Genomic DNA, 27,046 nt, shown 5'->3' with positions numbered 1-27,046 from the left:
AGGCTCAGAGCCAGCATTTCAATAGGAAGGGACTGAAAGCTAAGGTAATGGGGCTAAAAGACTCAGATTTCTGTTTCATATCCCTCAAAGAAGTTACCAGTTCACCACCAGTGTCCTGGTTGGAGCTGCTGAGATCCCTGAGCAGCCAATGCAGAAAAGCACTACAGGCTGGTATTGACCTTAACCTCCCCAAAACACTCTCAAAACAGCATATATCACCTCCTTCATTTTCCTATTGTAACTAAAGCATGAAATAAATGAAGCTTATTTACCACAGGCCCTGGCAACACATAGCTGAACTGTGTCACTGCCACAGGAGAATGAAAACAACTGTCCCTGCAGCTGTGCTCAGCTAAACGCGCAGCACCACTCACCACAGCAGGTCCTGAGGGAGGCCAGACCCCGCCTCCTCGGCCAGGCCGCTGCTCCCCGCCACGACCTCTCCGCGGCCTGACAGCCCGGCCCCAGACCCGGCCCCAGACCCGGCCCCTCACGAACGACGCCTCCCGCCAGCGACAACATGGCGGCGGGCGCCGTCACGTGCCCGGCGCCGGCCGTGCCCAGCGCGCCTGCGCGGCGCCTCCCCCTGAGGGAGGCGAGAAGATGGCGGAAGCGGAGTGAGCGGCTTGTCCGAGGCGAGTCTCCCGGCGGGACGCGCGGAGGAGGGGGAGCGGCAGCGGCAGGCCCGGGCCGCGGCGGGGCGGGGCGCGTAGGCGGGGACCCGCGCCCTGACAGCGCCCCGGCGGCGGCCCAGCCCTGTTCGGGGAGCGGGTGCCTCCCCTCCCGCCCACCTTTCCGCCCTCCCCGGCGGCGGCTGCCGGCGGGGCCGCGGAGGGGGGCGGTGGCGCTGGGCCGCGGTGTGGCTGCCGGTTTTGGCGGCGGGGCCGGGCGAGGCCGCGGCCCGGTGCGGGGGCTGAGGGGGCGGGTCAGCCCGCCGGGCCCGGCCCGCGGCGGGGAGCAGCGGCCGCCCAGGGGCGCTGGCGCTGCCCGCGGAGCGGCCCCGGCTCCCTCAGCGCCCCGGGCCGGGCAGCCCCGCGCAAGTTGTACCGCGCGGCCTGGGCTGCATTTCCACAGAGCATAGCTTCAACTTCCCTTTCCGTTTTTCCCCTTATTTTCTTTCTTTTTAAAAAATTTTTAAATTTTTTTATTTTTGAAGCAAGAACACAAGCCCCAAGGCTTGGGCAAGGTTGGCCTATTGTAGCTAGAGTGAAGGGAAAGAGAGAGAACTTATTTCAGAGCCTACAGTCATACACAAAAATGCCTGCAGGGACTAGACTTGGCGGAAATTTTCATTTGATTTCTCTGTTTTGTACCCTTGCAGGCATAAAGAGAGGTCATGAATGGAAAGAATAAGAATAAACTTCATATGTAAACAAACAAAAAACAACCACAAACTATTTTCAAATACCATTTATGGTTGCAAATTCTCAGCACTGTTTGCTATTACCATGACATTCACCAAAAATCAAACTCTCTCAGGCATGAGTAGTGACATTCGTGTCCACTGTGAAGGTAGTTCAATGTTATCGGTATAGAGTAGCAGGTGTTTTTAAAAATTTGCATATTTGCTTTGACCAAAAAAATATAAAGAGAACAAAACGTCTGAATATTTACATTATGCACAGTGTAATTCAAGATTATGTGATGTCTCATACCATTACTACTTGAATAAATACTTATTTTCAATATAGTTTTCTGTTGTGCTTTGTATTTTGTGGTTGCTCAAATGTGTAGCCGTTTTTTAAAGTCAGAGTTCAGTGCATTTTCTAAAAGTTACTTTGAATTACAGAGGTTCTTTTGACTTATAAGTTACTCACATGCAGCATCATTGTATGGTCCTAGTCATACACTTAAGAAAATGATGTACTCGCAAAGTAGTCGTGTTTGAGAGGTGAGGGCAGCAGCCTGGCAGCGCTGCATTCTGCTTTCAGCTGTGTGAGGTGAAAATCCTAATTATGTTCCTGTCCGCAGCATCCAATGGGTGGTTTGTTAAGCATTTGGCAATGCTGCTTTTTTCCTTGTACATTGCAGCTCTCTCAGTGATTATTTTTCTGAGATCTTTATTGTAAGAAGGAAACCTATCTTCTCCTCACCCATTTTTTTAACATCCTTTTAAAAGCAATAAACTGCAAATATGCTATTTCCTTTTAATCATAATACTAATACTGAAAAGAAAACTAAACACCCCTCATGTATTGAGATATGTGATTAATTTCAGTTTTAATGACAACATTTTGGGAGGGAGATTGCACTCTACAACAGAGGAAAGTCTTGTAAGGCTGTGGAAGAACCATCGGAGTTGCTTAAATAAGTAGTTTCTTCCTTGACTCTTGCTGTATTTTGGGAGGTATTGCTGTAAAAAGTAAAAGCAATTTTTCTCTACAGCCTTTCCATCTCTTTCCAAACAGAGTGTGCCACAAGTGATTTTTGCCAAGAACAGGTTTGGCTGAAGGTCCAGAATGGTCAGCTGTGCTGTGGGGAGGAGGGATGCGGCGGTGCTGCTGTGTAGCTTGCTGTAAATCTTGCATGTATTCTTAAGTTGGTCACCTGTTGCTACTCTTGATGGATCTTAGAAGGTTATTACCACATCCCTCAACAAACCCCATCAAGTAATAGCAAATCCTACAAACTTGTCCATTTGAAAATTGTCCATTATTCTCAGCGAAGCTTAGATTTTTTTTTTTTTGCTTTAAAATCAGCATGTCCCGGCCTTCTGTTTGTAAACGGCTTTATTTTCAATTCTGCCAGGCTAGACGAACACCGCCCAGCTATGGAGAATGAACCAAACACAACAACATGTTCTGCTTCTACAACTACTATCACGACCACCTCCACGTCCCGGACACAGCTGCCACAGATATCTGTCTACAGCGGCTCTGACAGACATGCTGTCCAGGTACTGGGCTGTGAGGTATTCTTTCCTGTCCTGTACATTGCAGGCATTGTGCAATACTTTACACAAGATTAACTTTCCATTCTTAATTGCCGTCTTCTTTCTCAATACCTGACTTACTGGTTTTCAGAAGATACTGTTTGCCAAAGGATATCAGACCACTTAAAAATGGTGCAGAGTGCAGGCCAGCATCCCACACAATGGAGGGAGAAATGCTATGCTTGAGAGTTTGGATTTTTTCTCCATTCCCTAGGAGTATGGATTATTAACAAAATACTTGACAAAATAACACAAAATAAAGCTGTTCATTTGACCAACATTGACTACAGGGATCCAGAGGTATCTGTGTGTAACTGCTGCTTTGGATCCAGCCCCCTCGTGCTGTTAAATTAGGTCCTCTCAAACTCTGTACAGTACATTGTTTGGTTTAGCAATAGAGTCCCTCAGACTCTATTCGGAGGTTTCAAAAAGGACTTGTTGACAAGAACCCAAGAGGCTTGGATGTTGCGTTACAAATGATGCTGTATTGTCAGCTGATTGTCAGGCTTTCCTTGAAAACATGAATACATTTATGTTGACTGTTCTGAGACTTGGTTGAGAACAGTGCTGAAACGAGTTCAGTATTACATAATCGGTGTGAAAAGAATTTATTTGGTTTTATTTCCTTGTAAAGGGAAACTTCAGCATCATGTCAGCATGGTATGTACTTTGTAATTGTAATTAATTACCTACTGATTCATCACAGGTTATTCAGCAGGCCTTGCATCGTCCTCCTAGCTCAGCTGCTCAGTACCTCCAGCAGATGTACGCAGCCCAACAGCAGCATCTAATGCTGCAGACTGCTGCTTTGCAGCAGCAGCACTTAAGCAGTACCCAATTTCAGAGTCTGGCAACTGTACCACAGGTGAGAGTGAAGATTGCTGAAAAAAAAACGGTGTACTACTTTCTAGAGTAGGACTATAATTCTAGAGCGTTGTCAAACGTAATAACAGCTTAAGTGCCTGAGCTTAATGCCTTACAATAATTCACTGTTCTATTTTAATGGCTTTTTTATTTTAAATTGTATCTTCCCTCCGAACTGTTTGGAGGATTTGATCCAGTGTTATAAATGCTCCAGCAGGCAACCATTCCATGCTTTATTGCATACATTATAGTGCATCATGTAAATCATCAAACAGTAATAAAATAAATATTAAAAATAGACTACTACAATCTTCATCCCATGATTTTCTCTAAAAGTTCATGGGGAAAGCAATGAATAGCAATGTATCATAGTGAAATCAAATAAAAATAACGAACACCTGCTGTCTTACTGTGTTTCGCCACACATCTGGCTGCATTATAAGTAATGGCACAATTCAGTTTTAACTCTTGAGTGTGGAAATATAGGAAGTAAAAGACATTTCATTTCTGAAGCACAGCTTTTAACATTGGTGAACACTGGAGGAGACCCATTTTGAAAACTTTTGGAAAAATTTACATTGACTTCAGTTGACCATGGATTGAGAATATTATCTTGCAGAGATAGGTGGTTGTTAATGATTTTACACATGCAAATGCTAAAACAGAGTTAAAAATTTCAGGTATATAGCTGTTTGTTGTCAGTACTGGGACTGACTCTTCTATACTCCTGCCTTTTTCTTCTATACCTTTTCCATTAGATCGTGGTAATATATTGATTTGTCATTTTTTGTGATGGATTTGTTTGTGCGTATACAGTTAGCAAGACAGAGCTAAGAAAATCAGGCTGGGGAAGGCTAGGAGGTTTTAGGTTGCAGTCTGCTAATGCAGAAATCTAAATCACTGTCCTATATTCACATGAAGGGCTGGAATAGTGTACTGTTATATGTATGACATATGCATACATATAAGATAGATGTGCATATGTAAAGTATCATTCTAGAATGTGAGGGTGTTCTTTACAGCATTTATAAAGTTTGTTTTATATTTAGAGGATTGTAATAATAATAAAAATTATGATGCGAGTTTTAATAATGACAGTTTTTAATGATGTCACGTTTTAAGTTCTGAGCACCATAGGTAGTGACCTGATCAGTTAGCTCCATCGTTAACAGTTTGATAGACTTTACTTCTGATAGTTTTTGTTCAAGTCTTGATCTGCAAGAATTTGAGTGCCTGAAATTGGGTAGGAATTCAAGGCGTTTAGCGCCTTGCAGACAGCGTTCCATAGTGCAGAGTACACTCTGCTGGAAACTAATTCTCCTGAATAAAGCATTTTTACTGTTAACCCAGAGAAAAGGTAATGGTAGAAAGGGATGTTTCTGACGGTTTATGCAATAATATGAACATCACTTAAACACTTTTTGGTTTCAATATTTGACACGTATTCTTGCTATTTAGGCAAGCCTGTCAGGTGGGAGGCAATGTACTTCCCCCACTGGGAGTGTCACTCAGCAGTCAAGCATGTCGCAGACCTCGGTACGTAACTGAACAAAGCCCTCCATCCATTCTCAACCCCTCTTGGTTAGTATATAATTACTTGGAAAAACAGAAAATATTTTAGTATTTAAATTCGTGTGGTTAAAATTAGTATTACAGAAACAGTAAACGGAAGTTACGATGATTCTGTAATAGGTGTTGGCTGCACTTCCAGTGTCCACCAGTCATCCTAATGTGTGTTGCTGACTGGTGTTAGAGGTTTCCCCAGTCTCAGCCGGCTTCTGGTGCTGCACGGGGGCAGCTGCTCACTCCACAAGCACTGGTGACTGTTCAGACCACTGCAGGAGTCACTCCCTGAGCTTTCATCTCTTACATGAGTTCTTACTGGATTTTTCACATTAGTTTCTTTATCCAGGGTGCTATTGTAGGTTAAAATCTTAACTCTATGTATCAGTGATGAAAGAGCACCGAATCTAAAGAATCCAAGTCACTGCTTACATATCTAGATATGAAAATGATTAAATGTTTATAGCATTCATTCATTTATTGATTATCATCTTTTATCATGCATCTTTTATGCACTTTCAATTATTTTATCCATATTCTAGGCATGTGCTCAGGTTTCAGTTATTAGCAGCTCTGTGGTCAGTTCATGCTGTATTTCTTTAAGTGGCATGTTTAGACATCTAATTTGCACAGTCTCTTATGTACAGCTCTACAGTTGCCTTGAATAGGACTTTGTTAGTCCTGCAGACATCCTGCTTATTAATCATGCCCTCAAGATGTTCATCACTTCAGTGCATAGCTTCAGTGATTTAGCTGTGTATTTTTTTTAAGCTGTCATAGCATTGCTTTGGCTTACAGTTGTTAGAAGTAAAATCATTAATTCATTAAATTTAGGAGGGAAAGTCTTTAAAGATGTCTGATGTTAAACTAACAGGATAATTGGGCTGGGATTTTTCAAGGAAATCTTTTGAGTAAGTGATGAAAAAGAGCTGGGCACTTAACTCTGTTAGACCGGTTAGGGAAAACAAAACAAAACAAAACAACCCCACCACCATGAAAGCACAACAGCTTTTATTTGAGAAGATGCTAAAGAGCAATTGTTGAAGAGCATTCAATACAAAATTGTAGAAAGTTTTAGCCTCCAGTCGTTTTTAAATGTGCATGTGTAGAATGAGGAATCAGAATCTGTATATGGCGGCACAAAGAATTGTTCTGATCAGGTTGCATAACAAGCATAACACAAGATACTGGTCCAGTCAGATAGTGTAAACACTTAAAGATGCTTAAATATTAAAATTCAGGTATTTTTCTTAAAATATTGCAAGCTCACGCTACATATTCTGTAAATGTGTGTTTCTATGAGGTATATTTTTCAGTTTCATAGTACCATTGTTTAGACATGTAACTGCTTATTATTTACTGCAGAATGGTTGCTTGCAGTTTAAGAATGAAAATGTACAATCTTGCTAGTATCCTGTTTTGTGATGATTGGATCAATATATTTTTGATATCTTTACAGTTCAGAGGTTTCAAGTGCCCCTGCCATTTTTGTCAAAGGCTTTCTGGCTTTAGACCCTAGGATGAATGAATTTCCATGACAGAAGAAATATTTTTGTTTCCTTAGATTAACCTCTCCACCTCTCCTACACCTGCACAGATAATAAGCCGTTCACAGACCTCCAACACCACCACCAGCAGTATTACTCAACAGACTATGTTGCTGGGGAGCACCTCTCCAACCCTGAGTGCAAGCCAGGCTCAAATGTATCTACGAGCTCAAATGGTAAGTTTTGATTACAGTTCTTGCTCTAAGCTTGGTTTTGGTCCTTCTATTGTCCTGTCCCACTCCACACTCCTCCCCTCTCCACAAAATAAATCTTAACTGTTTCAGTTTTAATTTTGTTTCTGTAAGTTATTTAGAAATATTTTTCTGTACTTTCAGATGGCATTGAGAATTTAGTCACTAATGCCTTGCAAGTTATGTATCTCTCTTTAAAATATTGCATTTCTTTCATACATTTTCAAAGTTTCAGTCTGTTACCAGATATTTTTTTCTTGTTTAACAGCTCATTTTTACTCCTGCAACCACTGTGGCTGCTGTTCAGTCTGACATTCCTGTTGTCTCATCATCTTCCTCATCCTCCTGTCAGTCTGCAGCTACTCAGGTGAGCTTGTGTATGTCCAGTAGAGGGCCAAAACCGAAAAGTAAGGAAAGATTGTGCTTAGATTTTACTTGTTTAGAAAAACTATTAATGGGTACTGGTTATGTACAACTTCAGTGTCTTCTGTTTGCCATCATCATACATTTAGAGGTTACCACGTTGTATGTAAAATTTGGATCCTGGATATGACATTTTAGGTCTTCATAATTAGCTCTCGTCCTTATTTTCTCAAATAACTTCATGTTATCAGCTGAACTTGTATCACCTTTTCATCGCTCAACATATTTGTATATCATCTGGAGAAAATATATGGCACACCGCAGGTATCTACAGAACATATTTGTCACAGTCTTCTGCTGTGAAAAGTGAACATTTAGATAACAAATTTATGCTGTCATGAGGGATCTTCCCTTCTATCATAGTAGTTTCTTTAAAAGCCTTTGATAAATGGACCTTGTTCAGAAACCTTTTAGAAATCCAAGTGAATTATACCAGTTGGATGTTCTCTGACCTTATGTTTGTTGCCCACTTCAGAAGATTCTAGTAGATTTGGAGACCTTAAAGACATGTCACTGATATAACGGTAAATTATTGAACCTTGTGTTCTCTTTGCTTTTCCAGTAGGTATGTGAGGTGGTCAGAGCTTGCTGGAATCCAACTGTATATTCATGCAGGATGTTGTTGAGCAAGCCCACAAGGTTAAGTTCATCAGTTGAGCCTTTGTTGAAAAGACAGGCTGCTCCTTCAGTCACAGTGTCACCATGCCTCATTAGCCTTTATCAAAGCTGCCTCTTTTCCTCCAGATTCTGCAGATCAGGTTTGAAAGTGTGGAGAGGTTACTGGATGGACAAGCAGCTCTTTTTGCATTTGTATTTTTGTGTTTTGCATTCAAGGTAGAGACATCAATAAAGTGCATCACTTTATGGTCTTGGTCTTTCCATACCATAGGATTTTAGAGGTTCACTTTGCACAAGTGTGCCCATTGCAGAGGGACAGTAGAATCTCACCTGAGACTGTAGAGCATTATTCAGTTAGATGAGCTGCTGTGGTGACCCTGTCAAACTCAAGCTGTTCCTATCCCATCTCAATGTTCAGTACTGCCAGATGTTGTTAATCTTGTCTGGTAGTTTCCACAGCAGCAATGACATTGCGAACATCCAGTTTCATCCGTAGTCAGTGAGGCAATGGAAAAGCTTTAACACTGGTACACTTTATTTTTCTTACCTTGTGACAAATATGCCTTTAGGGTTTCAGTCAGCTGGGTTTAGAGAAATGTCTGTTTACCATATGAGCAAACCTGAACAAGTAGGCAGTGCCAGTTAATAAGGAAAAAAAATGCATTTGGTTATATACCCAGGAGTATATATTGCATTTAGCCAAGATATTTGTCAAGTTACGGTATAGTGATCTCGCAGTATCGCCTGCCATGTAGAAATACTGGAGAAACTCAGAAGTTCCTCAGTGATTAGCACTATCTGGATGGCACACCTAATGTGGCCTGTTAGGCGAACTGACACTTCTACTTATCTTCTTCCCTTCTGCTTCCATACTTTTTTCTTATGTGTCCTCCCCATGCATGCCCTGGACGTCTCAGGTTAGTTACCTGATCTGTTAAGGTGAGCTGAAGGCTGATGTGTACTGACAGAGATATGATTGCAGTAAATGCCTCATGAATGCCAATAAGGAAACAATTCTCTTGTCTTCACAACAGGATTTGGATGCATCCCGTGTTAACACACTGAACAGTGAGAAGTAAAATGTCAGTTATCTGTTCATTACACAAGTACTAATTGTTGAATGAGGAAGGGAGTATGTAATAAAAATAGTGGATGGTGATAATAATTAGTCGTCTTTTTCATGTAAAGTATGAAGTAAATTAGTGCTACAAGGGTAGTCTTTATCCTTGAAAAAAATATTCTACCTCAACATGTAGGATTGGAAAGCTGGGATCATTCTGCACAGAATCTTGCTATGGCGTAACACACATTAAATAATCCGTGAAAATAATCCGCGACTGATTTACATTTCAGAAGGCAAGCCTTTTGTTTTCATGTGAAAAGGTACATTAATATTGCTGTAGAAATAAGGAAATAAAGGGCTCAGGTTTGTTAAGGCACAGATAACATACAGCAAATTCTGGTCCCATTGATTACCCAAGGCTCTGGTTTATGTTAGTCTCTGGAAACATACTTACAGACCACTGCACTTCTCCAGTGTCTGTATAAAAGTAGAATTGTATTTGTTTAAGATGCTTGTGTCATTCACTTTGAAGGTACAATAAAAGAGAAAAAAATGTAAGTTTAAATTTAAATTAATGTAATGAACAATTTCCATCTCTTTTAAAAGTTCAATAAGAAAAAAGGCTTTCCTGTGTTTTCTTTATCACTGAAGTAATTCAAGATCACTATTCTTCTCTAAATCTTGTGGCTTAGAAGATACTTTGAAATGCAGATTTTTAACTTCTCACATATTTTGATCAGATGGGATGAGAAGCATTACATAATGTTATTTTTTTGCTATTTTTGCCTGGATGTTTGTCATAGATGTTCAAATGGTTTATTTTTTCACACTTTGTTCATTTCCTAGGTTCAGAACTTGACATTGCGCAGTCAGAAGTTGGGCGTATTGTCAGGTTCACAGAATGGCCCACCAAAGAGCAGCAGTCAAACACCGTCACTGTCTCTGTGTAAACCTGTAACCAGCTCCAAGGGCAGCCAACTGGATCCCTCAGAAAGCAATAGAAAAGGCGAGAGCCCAACTCCAGAATGTCGGAGTACACCAGTCACACGGACTTCGAGCATACATCACTTAATAACACCAGGTAGGATGAAAATGGAACTATAAGAAAGTTATTGTAATTAAATTTAATTTGTATGTTATATGTGCTGTCAAAGAAGATATTTCTAAACATAGATCTGAAGGGTTGAAAAAGTTGTGCTGATCTTATTTAAAGTAAAACATCCTTTCTTTTTAAATTTTTTAATGTTTTATATTTTTTTTCATTTTTATAATGTTCGTGGAACTTAAAGAAGTAAATACTAATTGTCACTTTTTTCCCCCCCCTCACAGCTTCATATTCTCCATTGCAACCTCATTCTTTAGTCAAACATCAGCAGCTCCCGCTTCATTCACCACCCCCAAAGATTTCCCATCATCAGCTGATATTACAACAGCAGCAGCAAGTCCAGCCCATTGCACTCCAGACCCCGTCGGGTCAGGACCCCCCTCCATCCCAGCACTGCCTCCCACTCCCAAGCCATGGTCTTCCTCCGGCTCCCAGCAGTGTCCAGTCTCATTGCTCACCTATCCACATCCATCCTCCACCTCTAACACTCTCTCCTACCCCATCCCAGTCAGCTCAGCAGTCTGTAGTGGTGTCCCCTCCACCTTCTCACTCCCCTAGTCAGTCACCCACAATAATTATTCATCCTCAAGCACTTATTCAGTCACAGGCCAACTCCCTCGTGCCAACAGCTCTTCAGGCAGAGCAGACTGCTCCTCAGCAAACTACCAGTCCAGTTCGACCGATTGCACAGCCACTTAATCTTCCGCCACACCTTCCGCTTCCATCTTCCCCTGCTGTACATATAGGATCGGTAGATCAGCCCAGCTTAGTTTCCCCAGGCCAACAGATCGTGTCCTCGACACCACACCAGCAATATTCAGCCTTGCAGTCCACACCTATCCCTCTTGCAGCTCCTCCTCAGCTGTCAGCATCTTCAACCCAGATTCAACAACTGCCATTGCAATCTGTGCCGTCTTTACAAGTGCAGCCTGAAATTCTGTCCCAGGGGCAGGTTTTGGTTCAAAACACTTTGGTTTCTGAGGAAGAACTTCCTGCTGCAGAAGCTTTGGTCCAGCTGCCATTTCAAACTCTTCCACCACCACAGACCGTGGCAGTAAATCTTCAAGTGCAGCCGTCGGTACCAATTGAAACTCCAGTGGTAAGTGGTAATATTGCAGTCCTTTATTCTTTATCTTCGGCTGCTCTAAAGAGCTGTAAATCTGGCCCATTGACTTCAGATGGAGCTAAACCAGGTGCTAAGACAGAGGACCAGAAGAAAACTCATTGATTACAGGAATGAGTTTTAAGAAAACAGTAGACATTTTCCTCTGGTTTTGGGGGCTTTTCGTAATGGATTATCAGTCAAGAATATCAACCAAGATTCATGAAAGTGTAACTTTTGGACCTAAAATCTTAATCTCTTATTGAAATTGCAGAGTATTTAAGGTTAAAAAAGCAAGTAAATGTATGTCAACACTTACGTCAAAATGAATTTTGATAAATATACCATCTGGACTGTAAGCTTTTACCTCTTTATGTTAATAAAAATATAGGCAATTGAAATTTTGAGTAGGAGAATCATCTCTATACTAGGTGTGAATGTGTGTAGCAGATTATTAAGATAATAGAGTTCTGGATAATTAATTTTGTACTAACATTTAAAAGATCCTCTTCAGAAAAAACAGGGGAATTTTTGATGCTGTCTTGGTGTTCCCCATCACTGCCATTTAATTTAGTTCCATGTTAGTCCTGGGCATCTGCAGTTTGTAATTGAAGGTTTCAGCTTCACTCACACTGAACTAAAATAATCTACAGTGAAATAAAATGATATGCATATAATGCTGACATTTAAGATGGCATTGCTAGGCTTTAGTGGTAACAAGCTAATGAGATTAATGTAAGCAAAAGAATCAACAGCTCTTGTAGGCTTTTTTCGGGCTGCCAACAGCGTAAGGAAGAAGATGTGCTGTTAATTTTCAATTTATATTGAGAGGGTAATGATAATCTCAACTCTCTGATATTTTATGTAGAAATTGGACAAAAGACTAGAAGCCAGGTTTGCTTTTGACAAGGTGGTGTTTTGCATCCTAATCTGATAAACTGGCTGTCAAGTAATTCAAGTACATTTACTTTAATAGTTTTGAGGAAAATACCTTATAATCTCTTATAACCACTGATGTTTGATAGTCTCGGTGTACTTTTCTGTAATGCTCAGCTTGATTACACTGCTGAATAAGATAGAGAACTATTTGCAGACTTGTCATTATCTTAAGAAGCTTGCATTTTGCAGAAGTGTTTAAATAGCTGTAAATAAAAATACAGTAAACAATGTAGATAAGACATTGAAAAAGTCAAGTTTTCTGGTCCGTTTGATAGGAGAATTCTTTATATTTTGCTATTTGTAACAGAATAATTTTGCTCTCATGGACATTGTGATGTGCCCAGAGTTCAGAGTTTTGTATGCAGTATGGAAACTAGTATTTTATTAGGAGATTAGCGTATTTAAACATTCTAACTGGTAATTTATTTTAAAAACTGTATTTATGCAACTCTTTTAAGGTATTAAGATAGAATGGAAATCTCTCTAAAGCAATAGTTTGTTGGATGCAGATTTACCAAGTGGAGAATGTATGTGAAGAAGAGATGCCCGAGGAATCAGATTGTGTCCATATGGCAAGAACACCTACGCCTCCCACTTTGTCCCCACCAGCCATACCCTTGGGGAATGGAGATGCACTTAATTCAGAAGATCCTTTGTCAGGTGAGAGGTGTCCAACTAAGGTAGCTGTTCTGCTTAGAAACTTCTACTAGCTATTGATGGTTTAAAATAAAAATCTATTATTTTGGTCTTTTTTCTAATTTAGCGGTATCACTTTTCAAGTAAAAGAAACTATATGAAATCTATTAGAAAGCCATGTGATAGAATGCATGATTCAGTCCAGAAGATGTAACTTACATGTCTGCTTAGATAACATGTAGCCCAGAAATTGTATATTTGAGCTCTTTAGCGTTGACTTTTATAATAAAAACAGGAGTGTCAAACTCCAGTTACTCTTTAAGTGCTAGCTGTGTGATAGGGGTGAAATATGCTGGTCGATCTGGTGTGAAGATTGATTTTTCAGGGTTGGGGTCAGCAATCACAAGTTGCCATGAGCATGGTTAACTATATTGTATGGTTCTTTTTGGCACCATTTTCTTTAAATGCTGCAGTAAGGAGCTGTTCTAATGTGAAAGCTACGGATGAATATTTTTTTTCTTTGGTGAAATGGAAGATATACATGCCTATATCAATTGTCCTGCAAACTAATATAACTTCCCCTGATGTGCTGAATATAAAAATATATACTATATACATGTACATGCACACACTATACATATAGCTGGGTGCTTAGTGGCTCGATGTTGTATAAAGCTGTGGCCTTGCAGGTTTCTGAGGCTCAAAGCATCCCTGAAAATAATTTAATCTCTTTAGAAATACCTCAGCTGCTCAGTCTTGAGAATCCAATGTTTGAAAATACTGGTTTATGCTTTTCAGTTGTGGATTTTTGTAGGTAATTAGTGGCCAGCTGTGCTTATAATTAGTAGGTAGTGAGTAGAAGGAAATGTTTACATGATAACTGTTCATTTGTGGAATAGTCTGTCATGGAAAACCATCTTGTTTTGAAGGTAAAATCTATAAGCCATAGGGAAAAGCCTGTGTTACAGGATGATGAGCGCAGGGATGAGTGTGTTTAGTGCCTCTTATTTCTAGAATTCTGTGCCAATGATTGGACATAAGTGATGAAAGCATAACATACTTAATTGTTTGGGGTTTTTGTTTGTTTTTTTTCAGAACATGGGGGACCACCTTCAGTGACATCATCAGTCAGTGCCTCAGTAATTAAATCTCCATCTGATCCTTCACATGCCTCTATTCCGCCACCACCTCTATTGCTTCCAGCAGCAACAACAAGGAGCAACAGCACATCAATGCCCAATAGCATTCCTAGTCTAGAAAATAAACCTCCACAGGCTATTGTTAAACCACAGATCCTGACCCATGTTATTGAAGGCTTTGTGATTCAGGAGGGGTTAGAGCCATTCCCTGTAAGTTTAAAAGTTGCTATGAATTTTTTACTACTAATTTTTGAAAGAAATTATTTTTAAAGATGATGTTATTTGTGGCTAGTAGCTATATAGGTCTTGAATAATTTTTCACATGTTGGTTTTGACCTTTTTTTTTTTTTTCCCCTCATTGGTAACCTGTTTCTTACAGCACTTCAGTGTACTTGTATACTATTTGTATTATCTTGCATATGTAATTGGAATTCATGCTACAGTTTGGCCTGCCACTATCACTGGATGAAAAGGTACTAAATTAAAACAGAAGCACAGTTGAGTAGATAGGTTATATCTGGAGATAACTACAGAGAGTGATTTTTTTAGGCTACCATTTGCAATAAGTTTGTTTTAAGTTTGTTTTAAGTTTGTCTGTCTCCTAGATTCCTCCACGTAAGTGATAGCTTAATTTAAACCTCTGAAATGAGTCTGTGTTAAAATGTTAAAATATTGTCGTTCAAAGCACTGGCAAGCCCCTTACTGAGCTTGGTGTGATTAGTACTTTGTCTGGTAAGAATTACTGTTGAAAATTTTAAATCCACAGATGGACAGTTTAAAACTGATGAGCCTGCCTTATTAACTAATTTAATGTGTCTCTCATTTTCCCATGCATTCATTTCTCTAGATACAATCTTTTTCTTCTTTTGTAAAATGTAATTGCAAACTCTGCGGAGCAGGAATGTGTCTTTGTATTTGTTTGAGAACTGGTATTTAAAGCTTTGGCACTTTATAATAATGATTCATTGATACAGAATAGAAACTGTGATTCTAGTCTCAGTTACAACTGCTAAGTCTCAGATACTATTTTCAGTTATTCATTGTTCAGTTAATCACTGTTGCTTTACTTTTATTGCAATAGGTAAGTCGTTCATCTTTGCTGGTAGAACAGCCTGCAGAAAAAAGATTGCTAGTGGAGGGTCAAATCATGAGTGTTGTGTGTGTTGAATCAGACTTGCAGAATACAAAACATGCAGACAACTCATCGGACACAGAGATAGAGGATATGATTGCAGAAGGTTTGTAGTTTTTGTTTAAATATCCATTTTTTCCCTTCAGTTCTGTATGTATTACAGAATCCAATCCCATCTGTACTGCTGTAGTCTTTTCTCCAGTCTTTACGCAATCTCTAATAGAAACTATTTTCAAATGTTTTTTACTAGCTACACATCATAACAGCAATTGCTGTAGATGCACAGAGATGTCAAGCAACTATGCACTTGTCCTGCTTAGAATACAGCGGTCTCCGGCACAACTCATGAGCTAAAAATGTCAGTAGCGTTCCCCATGCGTACCCGACATAATCATCATCATGGATTTTTTAGAACTCAGCAGTCAACTATTTTGGATGTATTACACCACTTACTGTTCAAGCCCAAATGTAGGATACCTCATGAGTGTTATGAAATGGAAATTAAACCATGGCCTGGCCCAGAAAAGTCAAGTTAACTCACATTTTTGTATAAATTCCATCCAAGATTTGAAAGTCCAGAATTTTTCAACCGCCTCTGGATTTTCTCTTCCACAGCTTGAGCAGTTGCCCAGGAGCTGATTTTAGTGATCTGTTTAAATTTGTCGTAGTGCAACTCTTGGTTTCATTTTCTTAAAATAGTTCTTTTCTCTCTTTCATATCAAACTGTAGTGAGCAGGGTAAGAAGGGATCATTATGTGAGGTGGCTGGAAAAAGTCTGGACAGCGTGTCCTGAGCAGCAGTAGCAAGTGTCACCGTAGCTGTGCTTCAACTACTTCCCACTACACACACTGTAAATTGTCACTTAATTAAACCAGTCCACACCCCTGATCTTTTCTCATGGGAACTCTGAAGATTGCCACACTGATGGCAGGTGTTTGTTACTGTGGTCTCTGCCTTGGTGAATGGTACTGAAGTGCAATAGGGAAGTTCGCTGCATCCAGTGTGTATCTCAGCAAACAAATTAGCCCAAAATTCAGTCTTCTAGATTAATAGATTCTGATGCATTATTTTTACCCCAGTGATTTATATCCATTACTGCTCATAAGTGTATTGGGTCAGACCCAAATCAATGATTGCTTTACAAAGCTTTCTGAATTCAAGAAGAGTATTTGTTGGTAGTGAAGTGAAGTAAATATTCTTGGAATTTTTGCTTCAGGTTGATTTTCTTTACTGCTCAGGCAATATGTATCTGCTTAAAATGAAGAGTGTATTTTTACTTGTAGCATGGATTTTTAGCAGGAGCTGGTTTAGCTTGGAAGCACATCACTGAGAGGAAATACTGATAGGTTGCAGTCTTCCTACATGTTGATATAACATCCATACGAAGAAGTAAAAAACTCTGGAAACCGTGCCTGAAAATGAAATGTAAAACAGGATTTCCTAAATTATGCCTGATTATATGATTGCATTTACTGGTATATCTCAGTATGGGCCTGAGCTCTTCGCATTTTGCAGTAGCAGCCTAGTTTAGGCAGTGACAAGTATTTTAAGTGCTTTGCTTTTAAACTGTGACTTTCTTTTGACTGTGTTGTAATTAAGTTGTCTACGTAGAAAAATGAAGAAACCATTTTTACAGAGTCCATTTTTAAAATATATTACACAATATTCTACTGTAAAATAATTTGAGGCCCATACCTTATTCACAAACCTTCGCATAGGCATGGCAGACTAAATTTTGGAAGGCAAGCATCTGGCATATTAATAGTAGAGGGCTGCAGTGTGTCTGGAAGTTTTCTAAATCTTTGTTTCATTTAATTTAAAGTTGCTGTTATTTTTTGGTATCATCTCCTAGTGAATGCTTCCAATTAAGCAGTTCTTTGAGAGGCAAGTCCAGTGACATTAAAGCATCAAGCACGAGAAGCTTTAAGAAAAAGACATCCAGTAAACTGTATGACTTGTTTGAGATTTTTTTTGTTCTTTTACAGCTTAATGGAGTTATACTACTTTTTCTACACATAAAGCTCTTAGCTCATGACTGTGCTCAGTAAATTGTTATTAACTAAGCTTGGTTTCTTGATCAAGAGTACAGCATTTTTTTTTTTTTTTTAGCACCTTGTTTCACCCAACGTATTTCAAACAAAAGGAACTTTCTGCCATCTGGTGTATCTTCTAGAATATTTGCAGCTCTGTTTGCAATGGTTATTTTGCCTTTAATTTGTTACGGTAGATCTTAATTCCATTTTCAATAGCATTCCCTAAGAACTTTTCAGTATTAACACTGTATTGTTTCTCAGATTTCAAACAGCTTGTCTGTTGTTTTATGGAATTATTCAAAGGTTCATGCTTTTGTTTTTAGTTACCATTCCTGACAGGTGGTGTTAGGTTTATGTATACAATTTGCAACTCCTCATTAGGCGAGCTAGGAAACATCCAGCATTGAGACACATCCACATACGCAGAAGTTGAGCAAAGGAAATTTTCTGGGAGTGAGATTTTTTTTTTAGAGACAGAATGATTTATTTGAAGGATGCATCTCTGGTATTTATTCAGCTTCGGTTGCAAGGTTGGTCAGATTTGGTATGTTTCCAGTTTCCAGTTTTTACTTCCTGTGTGATACCAGTTTATTAAATTGGAGACTTGCAACTTGGTAATTTTCAGTCTGACACTGCTGGAGGATTTGTTGGCTTCAGTTATGTCATTGAGTCCTGATACATCAAATATGTTATTCAAGTAACCTTTTCAGTATTTTCAGCTTTTTGCTGCACTGTTGCTTTTTTATTTGTTACCTTGTCAGCACAGTAATTAGTGAGCAGTTTAGTGAGTTAAACAGTGAGTTAACAGACTTCTACAAATTCATAGTTACAATCTTTCAAATAAACTTTGATACCTTCCTTTGCATTAGCTGCTACCAGAGCTTATCAAAGAATTTAGAGCAAAAAGCTAGTTTGCAATTTTTGCAACTATGTAAAATTAAAAATATGAATGTATAGAAGAATAGCAAGAGGCAAACTATGTGAAACAGTGACTCGGGTATGTTAGAAATGTGGGAGAAACATATGTTTTTGAACAATGTGTTTTGTCCATGACTGCAGCCATGTGGCATACAATTCGTTTTGTGCTCATTCAGGTTAAGTAAATGTTACATTTCAGTTTGTGCCCATTTTGCTCCTCATGATGTATTTCACGGATGGTGCATGGGAATAAGGGTGGGTTTTTTTCCATGCCAGAAGTCAGGTTGTTTTGCAGATGTGGTGGCATTCTTCTAAATTGTGTACAAACCATGCTCTACCCATGAAATACACTTCCAGCAGAGGAGAGGATAAACATTCAGCATGTAACCTGTGAGCTGCCTTGTTGCCTTGTACAGCTTCTTTTGGGCTTTTCTACTTTTACTGATGCGTCTTTCAGTTGGTGTTTGAGTTCTTCACAGGGAGCAGGAAAAGTCCCTCCTCATCTCACCAATAACATCAAAATATTCTGCAACAGTGGACTGTAAATTGGTAGATACTATAATATTTTTCTTTCTTAAATGCAGCTTATCTTTTTCATAGATAATGCCTAGTTCCCTTAATGAGCTCTTTATAAGCAATTTATGAGGACCGTAACACTTCTTTTTAATTATTCGCCATGTTTGAGGGCATACTTGCTCATGGATGGCTTGAGATTTAACAAAAAAGCTGATTAATTTCATTGAATAACTTAACTGAAGGTTCAGTAAGGTTCAGTTTGCTCAAAATCTTCTCTATAGAGTGAAATCTATGACTTGCTTAGTTTTGGATAATTTTCTGTCAATCAAAGTATTTAATTAAATGTATTAGATATTTGAAAATCTACCTGCCTGCTTGAGATGGGAAATTTGAACATAATTTTGTGTCTTTGAAACTGATTTCTTTATGCCTCACTCCTTTCTTTAGAGGGACTGGATGAAATAGAAAATGATCTTCTGAAGTGTGAATTTTGTGGAAAAATGGGATATTCTAATAAGTTTCTACGGTCAAAAAGATTCTGCTCCACATCCTGTGCCAAAAGGTACTCTGTCTAGTTATTGCTTATCATTATCTGGTTAATGGAATAGCACCCGACTAGTATCTGATGTTGAAAAATAAAGAAACAGTAAAGCATGGACTGCCTTCTACCCAAATTTGTAGAGTATATGAGTACAAAGGACTATGGTAGATTGTAATAAGTTTCAAGAAGATAGACAAAGGGAGTTACAGTAGAATTGTGGACCTCTTTCCAGAGGGTGCCGTGAATGCTGTTGGGCTTATGGGAAGGTGATGGGGATCATTGAAAAGAAATCCATTAAGAGTTACTAAGTGTTTGGAAATTGGTGCAGAGGTTCATAGGCCACAAATAGTTATATATTTCTAATATTTGTATTGTCTTTCCCTTGATGTTGAGCAATGTCAGAGAAAGAATGCTGGGCTGCGTGGGCTTTCTTACAGTTTTGTGTGACGCTGGAGAAAAAACCCCACTGAATTCATCTTGGCATAATTGAAATGCTGCACAGGACAAAATTTTTAAATGTTTTTAATAGCAACGTAAAAAAACCTTGTTTGCATAGAGTAAAATAGAAATATTCTCAAACATAAATAGTTTAGTATTTTCTAAAGGTTCTCCTTTCTTGAAAATAAGAAGTGATGCCATTTTCTTGCACATGGTTGGCAGAGGAAAACGGCTGGTTTCTGTTTCTCTTTGGGTTAAGTATGCTGCTTTTATTTTGTTTTGGTTAAGAGAGGAAGAATTCGTAGTCAACATCTGTAAAATCTTCCATCATTACAGCTGGAAAATTGGTATTTAATCATAGATGTTTTAGAGGTGGAGAATAGCTTCTCATGTCTAATCACCACTTAGTTGTTTTTTTGCATCGGTGTGCCTTGAGACCACCTTTCCCTTATGTCTGGTGCTTTTTCAATCCCTAGTGTGAGACATTTTCATTTTAAGTAGTGGGAATCTCTGTGTTTGATTTAGTACTTGTTGGGATGCTGCTAGCGAAATAATCTTAAGAAGGGATTTGGCTCTTTTGCCTCCATCCTCTTTTGACTGGGTATCAGCTAGGTAGAGCAAATGGAAGCAAAAGACATGTTGCTTTAGGTTTTTAGTGGACATTCAGAGAAGCAGGATTAGACTGTGTGATAAAATGCAAAGATATTTGTATAACTGAAAATTTTTAAGAGCAGAAGGATGGACATTTTCCAGGGACGATCTAGATGTACTTGATCTTGCATCAAGACAAGGGATTTGAGTAAATGGTCTTCGAGATACTTTTCTGTTATATTTTTGTGACACTAGTTGTTGTCTTTGAGTAGGCAGCATTTCTGTAGACAACAATGTAATTTTATTGTTACTTGATTGAATGCAGTCCAAAAGCTGTTAGTGCATTATTGAATATATCTTACTTCTTTAGGCACAGCCTTAGTTGCACTAAGAAATTTGGGCTGTTTACATCAGACAAGACCAGTCGTTGGAATCGGAAATCAGATAGCCAAAGTCTTGGGCGACGCGGGCGTCGACCGAGTGGCCCTGATGGGGCGTCACGAGATCATTTTCTTAGACAGGTCTGTGGAATATTTGCTTAAAACTATGGCATTGCTTTGGAAATTACAAATAAAATATAATACTGTAGTGTATTTGTACTGCATTTTCCAGCTTCCAATTACTTATCCATCTGCAGAAGAAGATATGGCTTCTCATGAAGATGCTGTTCCAGCTGCCATGACCACCCGTCTGCGAAGGCAGAGTGAAAGAGAGAGAGAACGTGAACTTAGGGAACTAAGAATTAGGAAAATGCCAGAGAGCATTGACTTGCTACCCGTGGTGCAAGCGGACCCATCAGTATGGACTGTTGATGAAGTCTGGGCCTTTATACATTCTTTGCCTGGTATGTGCAATAACTTGCCCCAGTTTTTTATAACAGTAAAGCTCCTTTCTTTCTAGCATCGATGTGACGAGGAGCTGGTGTGGCAACAGCACTAGTCTACTCATTAGTTGGTGATAAAAACTGCAATGTGGTTTTTTTACTCTTGCTTATTCCTTCAGCACAAATCCTGTGTTGATAGAACTAGTCCCTCTTCCGCTGTTGCAGCCCAGCTGGTGGAGGTTAGAGCTGTTCCTCCCTCCAGTCTGACTTCTCTCAAGAGGTCCGTGGAGAGATCAGACACACTTTTTCCCTTTTACGTTTTTCTTCTCTCCTTACTTGCTGCTTACTCAGTAGAAGAAGCAAGAAGAGAGTTCTTTCTCTTTATACAACTGAAAAATTTGAAAGACCTGTCCTGATGTAAGTTGTTAAAAAAGAAGCAAGTTTCTTCTATAGAACTAAACTTTGTTTTGCACAGCTTTGCTTAATAAATGAAATGCAGATAATTTCTGCATATGTACTCTGCATACCGGTAGATACAGTCTGTTCTCAGAAAAAAATAATGTTGTTTCTCCTTATTTACAAACCTTTCTTTAGCTCAATATTCACGGTTACCTTTATATAATCTTCAGGTTATTTGACATTTATTTATCATTTTCTAACTATCATGCCTTAAAGTTTCACTCCCCTCTCTTTCCCAAGGATGCCATTCTATCTGATCAGATACTGTAATCCTTTCAGGTAACAAGGCAGGTCTCCATAATAACGGTCATACAATAATTTTTTGTTGCTTACCCATGTAACTCACACGTCAAAACATTGAAACCCAGCTTAAGTTTGTTCCTAATTTTCTAGTTTAGAAATGCAAAACCATTTTTCTATGTATCCCGTCAGGGTAATAACCTGTAAGGAATGTATCTTCACTGCTAGGTCATACATATGGGTTTTGACAGTTAATTTTCTATAAAGTAGGTCAGGCAAAGAACTGATTAAGCAATGTCTTAAATCAGCAGAAGTCATCTTTGAAGTACTTTTCTTCTGATGGTTTATAAATTGCAATTAAGTTAGATTATCTGCTTCTGGGAACCTGCAGTGATGTCTGGAAAAACAAACAAAGCTCCTTAGGTTTAAGACATGGTCATTCATGTTTCTGTACTTTAGCTGTGTTGCTGGAATATGACTATATTGGTGCTGTTTTGAGTTACTATTTTTATAGATTTGAGGCTCTAGTTAATTCAGTAACTTCCTGATCCTTGGATCTACAAAAGAATAAGTGGTAGTTTCTGTCTTAGAAAACTTGAAGTGCCACTTAAACACAGTTCACTTGCAAGTATGAAACCAAAAATGTGGATTCTGTTTTGAAATAATTTCTTGTAGAATATTTCACCAACTGCTGGATCTGGGGTTTTTTTGTATTCTATAAACAAGGTAATCTTTGATTTTAAACAAACTTTATGTTTTTCTACATTTAATGAAAACATAATTGCTCATCCCCATCCATATTAAAGCCTAGTTTCATAATAACCTTTTTTTAAGTTCAATAGATATTTAAAATTATATTCATAACCTGTCAGAACTTTATTGTTACATAGCTACATTCATATTTTTTGGCAATTTAGGGTTTTATTCTGTTCAATACATTCTCAAGCCACTCTCTTGAAAAAATACTTTTTTTATATGATCTCAGAGTTGAATAATACAAGAAATAATAAGAGTGACTTTCATTATGCTATTTTGCAATAAATATGTGGTGCAGTCCATGCAGACCATCTGCCATGTTGTAGGAGATGGTGATTTGTCAACTTTTCCTAAACATTAGTGACACCTGTTTTGATTTATAGCTTTCTTCATAGAGTCCGCAAGCTGAGATCTAACCACAGAGTCAAGTGTCCTTGTCAGGCTATTCCTCTGAAGTCTTTTGGAGATATGAAGATTGCAGGACACTTCTGCTGTTACTTATTTCTTCTGGGGGGAAGAGACAGCAATAGTTTAAGCCCCAACAGAATTGTTGTTGTTCTCCCTCCCTTCCCTCCTTCCCTCCTTCCTTCCTTCCCCTACTTCCCATCCTTTTTTTCGCTAAGTTACTGCACAACAACCAATTGAAAAAGTGCTTCAGAATATCCAAATGTGCTTGGATGAGGGAATGAAATACATTCAACTTTCATCTTTTGCTTTTCCAAAATGACTGAGGAAAGGTATTATAGGAAAAGTTGCATGGAAATGCTTCATGTCCTGCTTAAAGAAAAAACAACCAAGTATCTATTTTAATAGGACAACTTCTGTTCCTAAATGCAAAAACTTCTCTTGGTCTCTCAGATTCTTTGTAAATGCTGTGGTCTGACAATCACCGAGCTCTGGTCTGAAGTCAAATAGACAGTGATACCTTTCACAGGAATACTTAATACTTGACTTACAGAGTTTTGTCAACACATAATAAGAAAAAAATAGGCTTAACCAAGGAATAATTAAAAGCAGGATTGGAAGGCAGATCACAACGTGTCTGAAAGGCTCTGATAGAGAAGGAAAGACCACTGGATTGAGAACATAAATATATTAAACCCCGGAAAAACGTGGCTGTGGGGAAAGAAGGTTCAAATAAACAACTGACAATGCGTGCTCTTATTCATGGTGTTAGAAGATGTTTGTCCATGTAACAGAGCTGCCTTACAGCCAGGCATAACTGGCTGTTTCTGCTTAACAGATGTCCAGAACATCTTTTGAGGAACCTTTTGTTTCCGCAGTGTTCTTCAGTGGAAAGGAGCCCTCAGTTACCCGTAAGAGTTCCCTTTCTTGTGTTGTAGGCCTCAGTAACCTGAGACCATGTTATTTTATGTTCAGAAAAAGAGTTTATCATTTTAAACACATCCAACTAGTTAAAGTTGCACTAGTGAAGTGACTTACTGCTATGTATAGAATATTCACTCTGTAACCGATGATAAATGTCTTCATGAGACAGTTGTGCTAAAGCCCATAAATCAAAATTCTGTTACTTAACCAAGTGGTGGTAACATACAGATGGAATTAATACCTTTTGGAAATCACAGCTAAGTGAATTTTCTCACTGAGTTACTGTACACAGCAGTACAATATTCATATCTTTTTATTGATGGAAAGAAGCCAGTCGAATTATGCTCTTACTTGATTCCTATTTCAGTAGTATTTTGCCAGTCTCTTCCAATTGTGAGATTATGGTGATTGTTCGTCTTAATGAAATGAGAAAGCTGTCTTTTCTAGGAATTGGAATTTCCAATGAGTAATTCTCCAATAGTTACAGTGTAATTAGTGGCTGTAGGAAAAATTACTTTCAGATTATCTTGGAAGTTGCTATCGTAATATTGAACTCTTGCATATACCTAAAGGCACAAGAACTGGAAATTGTGTAGCTGAAAAGCTCTAGCGTGGACAGAGTCATTGCACCTAAGAATGCATATTTCTCACCCGGTAATTCTTTTTTTCGGTTGCCTTGTAGGTTGTCAAGATATTGCGGATGAATTCAGAGCACAAGAAATCGATGGACAAGCTCTCCTCTTGTTGAAGGAGGATCACCTTATGAGTGCAATGAATATTAAGCTTGGACCTGCGTTGAAAATCTGTGCACGGATAAATTCATTGAAAGAATCCTAGGGGGCGAACATGAAGGTTTAAACAACAGTTTCTCAGTGACAGAACCGCCAGTAATATGCCAATATCTTCACTGTGGCATGAGTATTACTGTGATGTTTTGTTAAAAATATGGGGGTTTCCCCACATAAAGACTTTAAAATGTTCCTTTGAATTATACCGGGTAGTGCTCTGTAGTTTCCAACAATTATTGGGTTCATGGTAAAGCTTAAGTACTTTGAGTTGAAGTGGGAGTTCATGGAAAAACATGAAGTGAAATATGCTGTGATAGGTTAAATATTCCCCAACTTTATCATGTAAGTTTAAGGTTAATACTCCAGCACCCACCCAAGTCTAAACATCATTTAAATTGTGTTGCTGTATTCTGAAAGTTTTTTTTCCCACATACAGCAGTTTTTGGACTGAAATAACAGAAGTGTCCACAGACCCTGTGGAAGCACTAATAACAGTCAAATGCTATGCATTTAGTTGTGCTCTCTGAGTTTCTTTTAGTCTTGAGTAAATTGTTTGTAAGGAGTAGGTTGGCAGCCTGTTTTCCTTGTGTAAGCTTACCCTCATCTCTGCCACTGTAGTATTTTCTTGAAGTCTGGAAATACTGTAAACCACATAAATGTCTCAGCAAAATTCTCATCATCAGGCTACTGAAATGCAATGGCGTGACACTCTTGCCAGAGGTAACAGAAGCACATGTTACTTTACTCTTTGTATGCTGCTATGCACTAAGAGGGCATTAAGTTGTTAGGTATGTAGTTTCGCACGCTGCTAGTTAAACTAGACCAGCAGTTCTCAAATAGGGGTTCAGAGCGGATCCTGAGAAGGTGTGAGAACACTCAGGGCTCAGGTTCCTAAATGCACGAGGGACTGAAAACTGCAGCCAGGTTGAGACAAGTGTACTTTAAAGACTGAGGGAGAGAAGGGACTGTAGCTCAGATGCTCTTTTTCCTGATACCTCTTCTAACTGGTCTTTCCCTGTAGTGTATTCCCATTGCCTCACTGGAAGCTTCCAAGCACCTTTTAGTTGTCTGCTGACTGGCGTGAGCTGGGCTTGCCGTAGTCTGAGGAAGGCGCGTGGTGAGTCGCTCGATGAGTTGCTGTCAGAGCGGGCTGTAGGAGCTGCTGCAGGAGAAGTGCCACCGCCAGGCAGTTTTGGGACAGATCCCCAGGGGTCCTGCTTTGTCCCTCTGGCGGGAGATTCTGACTTGGATGCTGCTGACCCAGGAAGTGTCTCCTTCCATCTTCCCTCTCTCGCACTCTGTGCGGAACAAATATGTGTTTCCCTGGTTACTGACACGCTCAGAAGCTGCTTGGGCTCTGAGGTCTTTACATCCCCATCGCCAGCGTACGGATGTTTGTGGATGTATTTTGTACCTTCTGTTCCCTCCCTTTTGCAGCTCCACTCCCCTGATGTACAGACCTAGATCCCTAAGCTCTTGTATAGGGAAGGAAGGGTATGTGGGCTGATAGAGTAATGTATATTTGAATTAAATATATGTATGTGTCTGCAAATAATGTATTTTGTCTTTTATGCAAATTAATGCATAATATATGATTGTGTAGGGAGATGTTGAGGGGGACCCTAAAGTACTCCTGGAAAGAAGAGGAACCTGACATAAAGTTTGAGAACTGCTGACCTAGATCAAAAGGAGTCAATGCGCACACACTGGCTGAAAGGAAGGTTTATGACAGGTAGATTAATATGTATATTGTTTAACTGATGACCTTAAAGAGTAAATTTGGATTACAGAAAAATCTGTGCTTCATTTTCCTTTAATTAGACTATTGCTTTGTTTCTATTAACACACCTTCTACCATTATCTTCCAGAGATCATCATTAGAATTCTGGTTTTTAATTACAACTGTTTGAGCTTTCTAATAGCAGATGTTATTAATATTTTTATTAACCACTGGAGCTCCAGTTTAGGACAACCCATTGCTGTTACGTGCTAGTATGTGGTGAGAGCTCTTATCCAAATGGCACCAAAGGCTTTAAAGGATTAATTGATGTCTGCGTTTATTTTGGAGGGAAATTGCTAAGCACTTTCTAATTTGTTTTTTTCTGTCTTCAGTTATTGTTGTGAAATAAACTTCTTAGTTGAAGTTCAACGTTTGGCAATGCTCATTTTAAAGTTATTCAGATGATGGAGACAGTAGGTTCCCATTTGTAGCATTTCTGTAAGATACACTGTGTAACATATCTATAACATAAGTTCTAAAGGATGCATTCTGTTTTGATGAGCTAATTGAAGACTAAAGATATCTTAGATATTTATCCTTTGGCTTTTGTCTTAAAGATTTATTATTTTTTATACGAAAA

At 39.0% G+C, this 27,046-nt stretch overlaps 1 protein-coding gene across 5 annotated transcripts; it reads left to right on the top strand.

Moving 5' to 3' along the window:
• Window positions 1-595: 595 nt before the first annotated feature.
• On the top strand, window positions 596-27,046 carry PHC3 (polyhomeotic homolog 3). Of its 5 annotated transcripts, XR_010606530.1 has the most exons (16): window positions 596-635; window positions 2,749-2,896; window positions 3,639-3,797; window positions 5,255-5,332; window positions 6,924-7,082; window positions 7,366-7,464; window positions 10,048-10,282; window positions 10,531-11,405; window positions 12,857-13,007; window positions 14,079-14,332; window positions 15,204-15,360; window positions 19,169-19,283; window positions 20,662-20,812; window positions 20,904-21,135; window positions 24,581-25,803; window positions 26,290-27,046. XR_010606530.1 is itself a non-coding variant. In XM_065640326.1 (15 exons), the coding sequence occupies exons 2-15, from the start codon at window positions 2,771-2,773 to the stop codon at window positions 24,733-24,735; spliced, it is 2,913 nt and encodes a 970-aa protein (XP_065496398.1). In that variant the 5' UTR covers window positions 596-635; window positions 2,749-2,770; the 3' UTR covers window positions 24,736-27,046. The 5 variants fall into 5 exon arrangements, 4 of the variants coding, with proteins under 4 accessions (XP_065496398.1, XP_065496397.1, XP_065496399.1 ...); XM_065640326.1 differs by having other exon boundaries at window positions 6,957-7,082; window positions 24,581-27,046; XM_065640325.1 differs by having other exon boundaries at window positions 24,581-27,046.

This window comes from Caloenas nicobarica, chromosome 8, assembly GCF_036013445.1.
Source record: "Caloenas nicobarica isolate bCalNic1 chromosome 8, bCalNic1.hap1, whole genome shotgun sequence".
NCBI lineage: Eukaryota > Metazoa > Chordata > Aves > Columbiformes > Columbidae > Caloenas > Caloenas nicobarica.
This window is presented reverse-complemented; position numbering and strand designations above follow the sequence as displayed.

Bases quoted from the DNA above. Each gene is read 5' to 3' on its own strand.
- PHC3 (XM_065640325.1), top strand. From the start codon at position 2,771: ATGGAGAATGAACCAAACACAACAACATGTTCTGCTTCTACAACTACT. The intron at 2,897-3,638 runs GTACTGGGCTGT...GATTCATCACAG, and splicing joins CTGACAGACATGCTGTCCAG to GTTATTCAGCAGGCCTTGCA. The intron at 10,283-10,530 runs GTAGGATGAAAA...CCCCCCTCACAG, and splicing joins ACATCACTTAATAACACCAG to CTTCATATTCTCCATTGCAA.